This window comes from Macrobrachium rosenbergii, chromosome 20 (genome assembly GCF_040412425.1).
Source record: "Macrobrachium rosenbergii isolate ZJJX-2024 chromosome 20, ASM4041242v1, whole genome shotgun sequence".
NCBI lineage: Eukaryota > Metazoa > Arthropoda > Malacostraca > Decapoda > Palaemonidae > Macrobrachium > Macrobrachium rosenbergii.
Window position 1 is genome coordinate 29031439 of NC_089760.1, and position 13223 is coordinate 29044661.

Below are 13223 nucleotides of genomic sequence, written 5' to 3' on the forward strand. Positions count from 1 at the left end.
TCTATAAATTACTGGCAACACTACCAATATCTCCAGTTACGTTTCGAGTCATGAAAGCTGAAGTCTTAAAGGGACAGACAAAAATTCCTATGCTGCTATATTTTTTTCATCGCCGTTGAACATTTTTCATTTGTTCTGTTTCTCACTTGATTTCTCTTCACACACACACACACACACACACACACACACACACACACACACACACACACACACACACATATATATATATATATATATATATATATATATATATATATATATATGTATACATATATTTATGTATGTTTGTATGTGTAAATAAATACCCAGACCCACCCACACACCAAGCACAAAATGACACAAAGACAGACCTAGCTTGCGACTTACTACTAAGAAAGAGAAAGTAAAGCAATATTACTGAAGCCACGCCCATGCTCTGAAGTTGTGGGAGGTCCTTTCTACCTCAGCGCAGGTATAAGTAAGAGTAGGTTTCACTTTCACTTATTCCGACTCTGACACACTACGGAGAACGATGATCCTGCAGGTATATATACATATCTGTGAAGCTATCCATCCATCTCTCTATTACCGTCTATTCATCCTGATATTTATACTATCTATCTATCTAAACATCTAACTATCTATCTACCAATCTATATATTTATATATACATAAATATATATAAAATATATATATATATATATATTATATATATATATACATATATTATACATATATATATATATAATTTTTCATAAAATATTCAAAGCATATCTAGCAGTCAATAAGGAGAAACGCGTTATGTTACACATAGTTATTTCTTAAATTTTTAAATAAGAATTATTACTTATTTTGGAGGAATATAGTTTATATTTCTATTACATTAGTTGACCCACATTAACGCTCACAATGCTTTTTTCCCCTCAGATATTTACTCTATCAATCGTTTGGACTTCGAGCATATCGTCAGCATCGGGAAATGAATACAATAATTATGTGGATACCGACGACCTCGGTCCTTACGAAAACATGGTCGCTGCCACCAATGCCATCCTTCCAGAAATAGCTGACGTCTTCGACAAGATCAATCATGACGAGAGGCTCAATATCGACCCCTTCAGCCCAGAGGGCATCCGTGACGCAATAATGGCGTTCTTGCCCGTCTCTCGAAGTGTTCTATTAGCAACTGCTCAAGCAGAGGGAAGAAGGGTCACCCAAGAAGACCTTGACCGGCTGGCAAGAGTGGAAAATGAATTACCGTTGGCTTTTGACTATATCAGTTCATTAAAGAGTCCTCGACTTTATTCGCCCGGGTCTGGACCAGCATCATACCCTACGAAAGATGGCGTTGGCACTGTCCCACGCGCTGGGAAAACTTTCAACATAATTTCCGAGAAATTGCAAGCTTCCCATCAAGCTACTCCTCTTGCTTCTGTTGATGCCACTATCTCAGAGGTCTACGAATTCCATCGTATACCGAGTGGCAGGAAAGTCGCATCGCTCCAAATTCGGAGACCTTCTTCGTCTTCCACGAGACCCAGCGGCAGGAATGCCGTGAGCAGTCTGAATCCTTCCCCTTCAAATGTCAACGTCTTCTTTGGCAGGAGTGCCATCGACTTGCTACCGACCTTAAACGGCAGAGTTCTACGAGGTGCCACCGAGGAACCTCTCAAATCGCCAGGCAGCAGTACCTTCATCAAAATGCCATTTAGCCAGGCCGTTTTCATCCGTCACTCATTAGGAAAAGATAGTGGAAGCTAATATTTATTAATGTTAACAAAACTGGGATTTTCTCTCCCAGGTTCGGTTTACATAACATTTTGTAAATAGATTGTCCGTTACCTGTTTTGAGAGTTTTAATAACACAAAACTTCTACTTGCATTCGTCATTGTTGTTCAAATTCAATGATTCACAAAGCAATGCACAGTAGAAGAAACAAAAAAATAAACAATAATCAAAAGATACTTGTTTCATTTTTTTTGCCGTGAAATCTAATGCTTCCACTCTACTTTAAATTGTAAAAAATAGTTTTATAGCGCCATAAGATCTTTTTGTGAGTAAGTGCAAACTATTCATCATAAAGATTTAGGGAGTAGTCTGATGTAAAAGACAGTATGTCAGATTACCTTTTGTTGTAACATGAAGTATGAAGGAATACAACATGCATTACGCATGAAAAACAATTAGGAAAATAAGTTTAAGTGAAAAGTCTAGGAGAAAAAAATGCAAAATTGCATAAAAATAGCTCAGTTTATTGCAATTAAAGACGAAGTTAGTTCTTCAAAATATGAAAATAAAATCTAAGAATAGGAAGATAAAATCTATAAATTCCACAGGACACTTGACTATTATAATTCCCTTGAATTGTCAGAACTGGCAGATAAGGGAAGAAGTAGCTTATATTTTCTCTCTCATATTAAACATAAGAATTCTGGAAGAAGGTTTGTAAGGATAATCATCTGACCAGGTGTAAAACTGTTGAAATATTGTGACAGAGAAACAAAGACTACTCACTGAGAAATCCGTTTGACTGCTGATACAAAACCAAAACCAAGACAACAGTCTCTACGCCACTCTTACCCTTTAAATATCCAATCAATAATAGGTCCCAGTTGCAAGAAATGTTCCCAACAAACGGCTTTAGAAACATACATACACACACACACAAACACACACACACACACACATATATATATATATATATATATATATATATATATATATATATATATATATATATATATATATATATATATATATACATACATTACATATACATATACATATACATACATTGCACGCACCCACAACCCAATTGCTTTATATACATACATGCATACGGATAAAAGCTAGTTACTAATCGACGCAGGGTTCTTACCATCTATGAATTAAAGAGGAAGCCTGGCTCTGAGACCCGGGCCAATATGTATAGAGGTGGGTGTGGTTCCGTCGTCCCTTTCATGAATTTTTTTAAAACAAAATTATACCACTTTTAAGGCTTAATTAGTGACACCATCCTGCCCTTCTATTAAAAATGGGAGAATTTAATAACAATTTCTTATGGTCAAACATGATTTACAAGGATGAATTCCATATATCAGAGTAACAGTGGATTATTATCTATAATAGGAAGACCACTCAGGTTTTTCGTTAAGCCCCACATCTTCCTTCCGTGTAATGATAGAGTTGCCACACCACAATTATCTTTTACTCTCCTGATTTATAGTTCCGAGGTATATATTTTAGTAATCTCATCACTATAGAAACAAATCTTTCGGGGAGCAGATATGAAACTCGTATTATGTCTTCAATCTTCCTATACCGGTTTCATCAGCCTTTGGTAATGTGAACTTCCTGAACGTGAACTAAGTGGTCTTCTTTATTCTTCGTCCCTTGGAAATCAAGTCCAGTAACAGCAATTTAGCCGGAAGGGGCTTGTTTTGGACGGTATATCCTGCGTTCTTGTTTTGTGTTACTGCTAATAGTTTAATTATTTTTACTTTTCATTAAAAAAGAATTTTTCATTTTATTTGGAGTCGATGACTGTTGTTTGTGCCACACCAGTATGTGTAAGCTAATCAATCAGTTGAATAACCATTCAACCAATCCTGAACAAGGCACATACCCAGGCAATAGGGTTGGCTTCCTACGTCTGAACCTAGTTCTGAGTCCTTTATAAATTTTCCTTCTTCCATATTTAATTTGCCTATCTTCTTGAACGCTGAAGAAAACATGATTCTTGGCTTTCTTACAGCCAGGCTTTAAGAAAACAGGTACAAGACGGAAGATGGAAGATCAATACAATAATTTGAAACATATATCAAATTTTAAGTTTCAGTGTATATATATATACACACATATGTGTATATATATATATATATATATATATATATATATATATATATATATATATATATATATATATATATATATATATGTAAATACGTTTACATCTTATGGTTTCCCTTAACAAGCGGTGGCTTGAGAGGTAAAGCAACGCAACGGCTACTGCCGCATTCATAATTTAACTGCTGAATAGTAAATGGACCCCTGTGCAGAAGAGTGCCACAATATTAGTTGATTCACACATCTACACGGAAAACTAATCGGTAGTACTTCAAACCCCCGCACACAGCGTCATTCACCTGTTTCTTGCACACACTCTATATAGCTTCCTGGACATTAATGACCTTTCTTTCCAGTACTCCTATCACTCCATCTATCCTGTACTTACAAATTCTCCTTCTTCGCCACCCTCCTAACGCTTCCAAATTTTGCACTCTCTTAAAGCCATTCGAGGCAATATCTTAAATGACCCCCATTATATTTTATCATTCTTCCCTTTTGCACTGAATCAAATTTATCCAAGGATGCTATGTACAAAGTTGGTTTGAAATTGTTCCAGTGGTTCTGGAGAAGTCACTAATACCAAATGTTAATGCATTATCGACATTCATACATACATACATACGTACATTCATGCGGATGACGAACACTTTTCGATTTGAAAAGGCACTTGCGTTTGCAAATAAGGTGAAATTTAAACTACTTTTTTCCCTAAAGAAAAAACCCGGAATCGATCAGAATGAGGCAGCCCAATAGATCCTTACCTCCCTTGCAAAATGGAAGTATCAACCGTAATTTAGTGTCAACATGGTCCAGGGTCACTTCATAATCATCATGAATCATTAATTTTTTTTTATATTCATAAATGTCATCATGAGACGTTTATTGCATGCCGTTTCCAAGTAATTATGATTTTTTTTAATGGCCGTGTTAAATTTACGTGAAAACTTTATAATTCCGTTTTTTCTAATTGTAAAGATATCAATGTACGTCTCTAACGTATCGCCAATGCAGAGAGAGAGAGAGAGAGAGAGAGAGAGAGAGAGAGAGAGAGAGAGAGAGAGAGAGAGAGAGAGATCCTTTTTTTATTTTTTTTTCTAGCATTTCGGTCTATGCATTCAAGCACTGATTTCGTTCTATTTTGGTTGGCTTGTGAAATCCTACGCAAGATGTAAGCTGTGAGAATGAAGCTCTGTAATTCAACGGGAAGCGCTCTAAAAATTAAGTTATTGAATTCGGTGTTAACTTGTGGTTTCATCATCCACTAATTGGCCACGTCGCCGATACACATTAAAAAGATGTTATTTCATGGTCGAATCGAGCCTTGGACTGCAGCAAAACCTGCGTTCCTCTGATCTTCCACTGTCTTCGGTTTAGTTTCATTGCTTTTTGAATATATTCATAAACGCTTTACTTAGATAATTTAATTCTTATCATTTATTTGTCTTCTTGATTCTAGGTTAATTACACAATCAGTTTTAGTTACTCTATTCTAGCAGTAAGAACATCTGCCTTGTTTTCAGTGTGGGATCTAGAGTTCGATTTGCGAGAGTTGCTTACACCGAATCGAATCCCCCTAGGTAATAAAAAATGAGAAACAGAGCGAAGAGAATGTTTAAATTACACACGGGGGCAAATGTTAGACAACAAGGAACAATGGTATATGGAAAAGACACACAAATATTTGATTAAAATATCAAAATTACTGTCATCAGTGAAATAAACTGCGAACGAAAAATGAGGGCCGATTCGACACACACGTTCTTTCATGTTCACAATTTCACGGGCAGGTGAACTCTGTATGAAAGAAACTTGTATAGAAACATTACTCTGAATGAAAAGCATTTCATATATTCCTAATCTATTATAGTTTAATCACCTGTTCATTGGCCATAAAAGGTATGTCTAATTATATTTTTGAAGGTCATGAGGCTAATGATTCCAAACCAGTTTGATGACTGCGTTTTTCTACTCTCTCTCTGAAACATAAATAAAGCAGCTGCTCACTTTTTCTGCAAATAACTGTCAAGAACTTTTAATGAAATGGTGTATTTGTAAATAGGAAGCAATGTCATTATCTCTATATAGGATTTTTTTTTTGCGGATTTAAGAAGAAAATAAACCCTGGTTGATCAGCCATTTACACACACATATAAATATACATATATGTGTGTGTGTGTGTGCCGGCACTCACATTCTGATACTTCCTTCGCACAAAAAAAAAAAAAGAGGTAGAAATGGCAAAATAACGCAAGGGAAAATCGATAGCACAAGGCATCCAAAACCCATCAGGTAAACGTTTGACATATCTAGGCTCTCATATAAATAAAAAAACACAGAGTAGATCATCTGAAACGGAAAACTCATAGATTCTTTAAGCCTTGAAATGAAGGTGCGAGGAGTAATTAAGTTTTGTTTCGGTCTATTATTCCTTACCCGCTGGGCGCCTTTTCGCCTCACAACTAAAGCCTTCTATGGGCCAGATGCTATCAGGTTACGTCGCACTCCATACCTCATGCCCTGGTAGCTGTAATCCCTGTCCAGGGTTCTGTACGTCTGCCCGATAATGGCATGGCTGAAAAAGTTAATGCGACCTTGAAAGTCCTTGTAGTAAACAGCTTTCCTCGTTCTGAATTTCTGCCATAGTTGTGCTATATATGGATAGCTATATCTCATCTGTTGGTTGCATCTTAATGTATTGTTATTATTCTGCTTTAAGCCTGGTGAGACTTGAATAATAAACCACGCAGGTCCACATGGAATTAGGTGAAAAGGTGGAAGACAGAGGTTTATCTTTTTTTTTTTTTTCTTTGTCCTACTGGCATGGATAAGAACACGAAATACATGTTCAACCGCACATGGGAGCCACTTGAGTATCCTTGATCTTTTGACAAATACGGTGATCATTCTTGTCTGATGTCCACTAAGTGACGGTAAAGGAGGACACTGATTGATGGAGATCACATGCAAACTGGCCTTCTAAAAACCGTGTTCAAACATTCCAGTGAAGAGATGAAAGAAGCCGACAGTCTCTGGTTATTTGAACCAAATTTCTTTTGAAAATGAGATGTTCTTCCCAGTGAATTCTTGTGGGTTTCTCAACCAAAAGCTCACACCAGGCATAAATTTCTTAAAATTCAATCAACAGGCCACCATAAAATAATATATATATATATATATATATATATATATATATATATATATATATATATATATATATATATATATATATATATATATATATATATATATATATATATATATATATATATATTTCGCGCTATGACCTCGGGTCATAATACGTATGAAAGGCAACAGATTAAGTAATCACTGTTGAACGATATCCCCAACTACAAGGTGTGTTTATACTTTTTAAAGATAAAACATATATCGTCATAATACACACTTATATCTTATAATGGAAACACATTAAGCACCAAAAGTAGACATATGAGAAAAGAAAAGAAATGACATATAACCGACTCTAGTAAGGTATATAGCTTTAAAATCCTTTATACTCATGAACATACATTCACATTCCCGATATAAGACATATAAAAATAAATATATATAAATAAAATCAAGTATAAAAATGAGAAAAGATATAAAACCCACTGTTACAGCCTTGATATACCACCCTCACCCATCTCTAGACCAGATATTAGACTCGTAATTAGGAACCTTGCAAATTTAAAACGATGTCTTATCAATATCCCCAGTTCTATGAACCTCTCAGTGGGTCGCCCTTCAGAGGAAACAGTTGCGCTAAACCCAAAACTGTCAATACTCATAAAATGTATCCACCTTTAGACTTAGCCTCTAGGAACTCATCATTACCCTTTGCTAGTAATCTTAATCAACATCTACGATGTGCATAAAAAAAAAAAAAGTCGTTGTGTAAGGTTAACCCGCTATATTCCCCCTCAACTCAAGTTAGTGGCACTCTCTCTCTCTCTCTCTCTCAGTCAAAACAAGGAAGGTCACTTTATAGATATATTTCCGTAACATTTAAGAACATTATATGGCTGATGCTAAATTTTTCAAGGGATTCTGTTTTTTTATTTTTGTAATTTATGATTAAGGGCACATTATTCACCTTCCGCTGTGTTCTTTTACTTCGCCTTCTCTAGCTTATTGGAACACGTCATAGTTATTGAGTAGATATATATATATATATATATATATATATATATATATATATATATATATATATATATATATATATATATATATATATATATATATATAATAAATAATATACAATGGCAGATAGATATAGATATATGTGGATGTATGATTATAAAGGTGAGTACATTAAAAACTTTTGGTAAAGGAGCGTTACCTACATTTTACCAAAAATCCTCTCCTTTTCTCAGTCATAATTATTTCTGGACTCTGAACATAAACTAAATTTGAAGATGAATTACAGTCTGCTAACGCTAACTTCTTTTGGCTCAACGATTAAACTTTTCTTTCTACATATCTCTGCTGAAAGTCACTGCAAGCTAATAAAAGTAGACAGTTATTTGGGTTACAAAAAACGTTTAAGTACTCGAGTTGAACTTGAAGGCAACTTGTTACATTAATTGCTTCAAGTGACAAAAAGTAGTCATTAGTATATGAATATGCTTTGGTCAAGCGTATGTGATTGTATTTCACCACTGAGGTCATTCGTTCTGGTCCGGCTGCAGTAGTGGGCATACGTCAAATTCAAGAGTTCAAAAGAAATACGAGATGAAAACTGCTTGGTTGGTTTACATATACTGGTGTTACAGCCAGAAAGGTCATCCACCCCGAACGAAATAAATTTCTTTGTTAAATAACAGAAATCTACTGAGCTTGATAGAAAAAAAAGTATAAAGCTAGATTAACACACGCCACCAAATCGCACGCATGATTCATACAACGTTCTTTAATATGATAAAAACCGGTAAAACCATGGTAAAATGGGAAAGAAAAGAAATGATGACTGAATAGCGCTGTTTTTAGGTGGAAAGAGAAAGCGTTTTTCATGAGACTAATTTAAGACTAAAACTGGAAGAATGTATATTACTAGAAGAATTTTTAAGTTTACAATGAACGTAGTGCTGGAAAGCCAGTTTCGATAAAACAGGTTTCCCGATAAATTATCTTTTTTAAAATAATAATAATTAATAATTTAATATCTTAATAATAATAATTAATACTCAATCTCTTCAATTATAAAACAGGCTGACAGAATGCAAAATGAAATAATTACTATTTTTATCTTATATTAATAATAATAATAATAATAATAATAATAATAATAATAATAATAATAATGATAATAATAATAATGGATTCTATCCATCCGCTGTGTAATTACTAGCACAGTAGGACATCTACATAATGAACTAAAACACGATGCTAACTGTTTTGTTTTTTGAATTATGGGGCCTTGTACAATGACAGCCTGTAAATGTGACAAGGTTTTAAGGTGAATACGAGGCTTGCTGTTGATCTTTGGTCTCATATCAACTGAAGACCGTTCCAATAGGGTCACGTTTCATTGTCTGACCTGAAACTAGTCACTGCTCAGTCGTCAGGACCTTTTTGATGATTCAGAACTGCATTGTTGTAGTTTCAACAACCACCTCAGAACTGGCTAAATGTTCAGGGTATCTAGGGTTATTGCTCTTAGGAGCACCTCACTTGTGGAATGTGGTCAAATCATTCATTTCAGCTGTTGGACAGTATAGTCAACTGCATATGTTTCTTAAGTTAATGGGCAGTAAGAGGGTCTCTTGGGTAGTCAAATCTTGAGCTTCAGTATCTGCAGCACCTTGAGGTTATGTGGGTAAATGGTAGATATCAACCTAAATCTAATTAAAATGGTATTGTTGTTTTCTTGAAGTAGTTTATGGGACACCCTCCTGGATATGGTTCGATATAATTTTGAAAGATCTGTATCACGGTCATGCCAGTGTAGGCACTGAGGCATCCAAGCACTGGAATCTGTAGACCACATTTTCTACCATAAGGCTAACTAGCAATTTGATAGCATGGTCAAATCCCTTGAGTGTAACGTGCCAAGAGGAACATTGAAAGATAGCTCCTTAAAGTGTGCGTGTGAGCGTGTGTGTATGTATGTATGTATGTATGTATGTGCGTATGTAAGTATGTATATGTATATATATATATATATATATATATATATATATGTGTGTGTGTGTGTGTGTGTGTGTGCGTGGTCTTTTTCACATTGTGGTCTTTCCCGTTATAAGGGATGGCTCATGAGGAAAAACACCGCAACGGTTGCTGCCACATTGTCTATATAGTCCTTTGAGGCTGTTAAAGCTCCTTTAGTGATGGTGTGACTGTGAAACTGTGTGTAACCATTATTTATCAGCGTGTCTATAGATAAAATCACAGGCCCTATTATGAACTGTCAACCATGGCAACACTACCATTAAACTTGACATGCCCAAACTTGCCCTCGGGTCCCTTTTAGACATCTGTAATAAGAGGGTACATGTTCCATATGGGACATGTGTACAGTGAAAGGAACAGCACAGTTGTGGGTCCCCAGAGGACGTTCTCTTCACTTACTTTTATACGGATAGCATCAGGAGTATGTTTACTATTTCATGCCTGTGCCAGCTACCTACTGCAGGTAGAGAGAAGTTTCCCTGTCTTGACATCCTAGTTACAGATACCAACACCAACATGTCAAGATGACATAATATCTAAAAATCTTGATCACAACATTACAACAAGACATAACCCTGTGCAACCAATAAATGGATAATTTATCACAATACCAGCCTCCTCAAGATAAAAAAAAAATCATGCCCTAACTTGGCATGATGCCCCGTCCCAGCCTGTATAGGCATAACCACAGTACAGCTCTCTAAAGAATATTGTGCCACATCCGGGAAGAGGCCATAAGAAGACACAATATCATTCTAGACAGACAAAGCCTTCCAAATGATAGTGACTTGGGAAGGTGCTGTTTGTGTATTCATGAACCACTGCAGATACTGAATTTCTCCCCCCCAACACCCAAATGTTCCTATTACTTGTTAAATTAAGAAAACCTCCTACTTACTACATTGCCACATATTGGAACCACTGATTTTGACCACATCCCATAAGTGAGACGCCCTTGAAGATCCCATACTCAGGATACCCTGAATATCCAACCTGGTCTGAGATGGGCATGTGCCTTCAACATGCAACCATGACCATCATGTCAGTCAGCCAGATCATGGAGATGACCTGCCAGACAATTAGCAAAGAGCATCAACTACCTGATCAACCCCCTTGCATATTGATGAGACTCAACCCTTTTGCAATTCAGTGTATGCCTTCCTTTGATGTGACCATGTCTTACTAAGATAGGATGACATATCAAAAACCTGTTTTACATTCAATTAATTCAACAAATAAAACACGAAAACACCAACAGTGCCCAAACCATTCTCTTGAACACTTGCAAAGTCATGGATAAGACAATTCCTGATTAATTTCTGTACCAAGGAAAAGGGAGTTATAAGACAGATTAAAATTAAAATAACAACCTACAATTTGTAGAGTAAGACATTGTATAATTCTTCACCATCCCTTGTCAATTGCACTGAAAGGAAGCTGCAAAATGGAGCCTGTTTTCTACGTTTCTCCATTACCGTTATTGCTGCGCAGCTGTCCTGTGGCTTGCCAAACTGATACCATTAGTGGAAAGTGATCACTGCTACATGGAGTTCTCCCTCTATATGGTCAAGCTTTGCCTCAAGTGGGATGAGGATGCCACTGTTACCTTCAATGGAGAAAATGGTAAAGCCTAGCAGCCCTTCAGGATAGTCCTTGTTGGCAAGGCAACAGTTTCTGCAAAAGACTCCTACTGTTATAAAGAGGGACATCTTATCCTGATAATCCATGACAAAGCAAATCTGTTGGGGGTGTAAAACCGAAACAACAGGATTCTTCAATTCACGATTTAATGATATATTACTCAACTAATTCTTTTGAATTTACAGAATTCTCCAATGTTTACATAAAGCCTTATATAAATATAAGGACGAAAACGAGTCTGCTTCGAGCGCGCACTAATTTGAGGTTGTGTCAGAGATGACGGAGAAGAATTCTTATGACGTCATCTTTCGGAATAATGAAAAACACAGAATCCTCGTTAGCGCTTAAACCTTCATAATGTAACACCTGGCTTACCAGAAAAAACAAATTTAAGTCTCGCTGTTTTATGGTCTTGATAAGGGGAGAATAGAGACATAGAAATGCTTAATTATTCTCAACTTGAAATTCACATTCCTTGTCCGAGAGTAGATTCGGATAATATGAAAAGTTATCCTCGTGCCTGGTTTACTTAAATAATCATACTGACAGTCGACAACCGCAGGTGCTTATTTTATGAATAATCTATTTTTGATGGTATAAAACGCAGTCCTCTGACTGAAGTTTTAGGAACAATTAGTTATTTTTGCAATAAAAAAAAAACTTATTCATCATACTTCAGTGGCGTCTAAATTCATGACGCTCTACCCCAACCAGTCCATCCGTATGGTTCACTTTTTAAATAACAAATCTTACAACCTTTTCGAGCAATGTTATCCAGCTAAAATGCAAATACTCCCCTTCAACACCTTACCTTATGGCAAAAGTACAATTTTCCCTGGCATCATTTCTACTGGATGTTTTTATCTTTTCGGGATACCTTACATTTCATGGTCAATTGCTCCACTACACTATCTCACCCGGCATCTCTTCTGTAATCCTATCGGCACCCTTCACTTTTCCATTCTTCATAAATTTTATTCTTTCTTCAAGTCCTCTAAAGTTATTTTGCAACGTTCTTAGGTTGAACTGGTTACTTCAATTATCACCAGGGTCACTACTCTCCCTCTCACTACTCAATGTCATTCAACAACGCTTCAAGGCACACATTTCATCTACACAAGACTGCACTCTCTTCTGTCAAATCTCTACATTTATATATAACTTCCGTGATCTAATTCAAGTTATTATTATTATTATTATTATTATTAAAGACACTGTTGCTTCTTTATAAGTTTCTATTATTGTTATACATTCTTCGGAGCTTCTCATTTTTATAAAGATAATTTTTTTTTTGTATTTCTGAAATCTAATCGTTTATTTATCATCCGATGCTCATTTTGGCAGACTAGAGGCAAAACTGATAGGTTATAAATGCATTCGTTTTTGTTCCACGATCACTGGATTTCTTTTAGTACAAAAATGTCTTCATTTAGAATCCTTCATAATCTTATAGGACTTAACGTTGTATTTAGTGGTGTTCTTTGTTAAATAAGAATCGGTTAGGTAGAATTTAGAGAAACTTTGCTGAAAGTAAGAATATAGCATTAAGAACTTAAAATGCCATTCTACTGTTATCTGTTTCCTG

At 35.7% G+C, this 13223-nt stretch overlaps 1 protein-coding gene across 1 annotated transcript; it reads left to right on the forward strand.

Annotated features, from left to right (window-relative positions):
• Positions 1-498: 498 nt before the first annotated feature.
• On the forward strand, positions 499-1740 carry LOC136848891 (uncharacterized). The gene is made up of 2 exons (XM_067121711.1): positions 499-523; positions 907-1740. Exons 1-2 carry the CDS (start codon positions 512-514, stop codon positions 1738-1740), a joined length of 846 nt encoding a protein of 281 aa, XP_066977812.1. The 5' UTR covers positions 499-511.
• The last annotated feature ends 11483 nt before the right edge of the window (positions 1741-13223 follow it).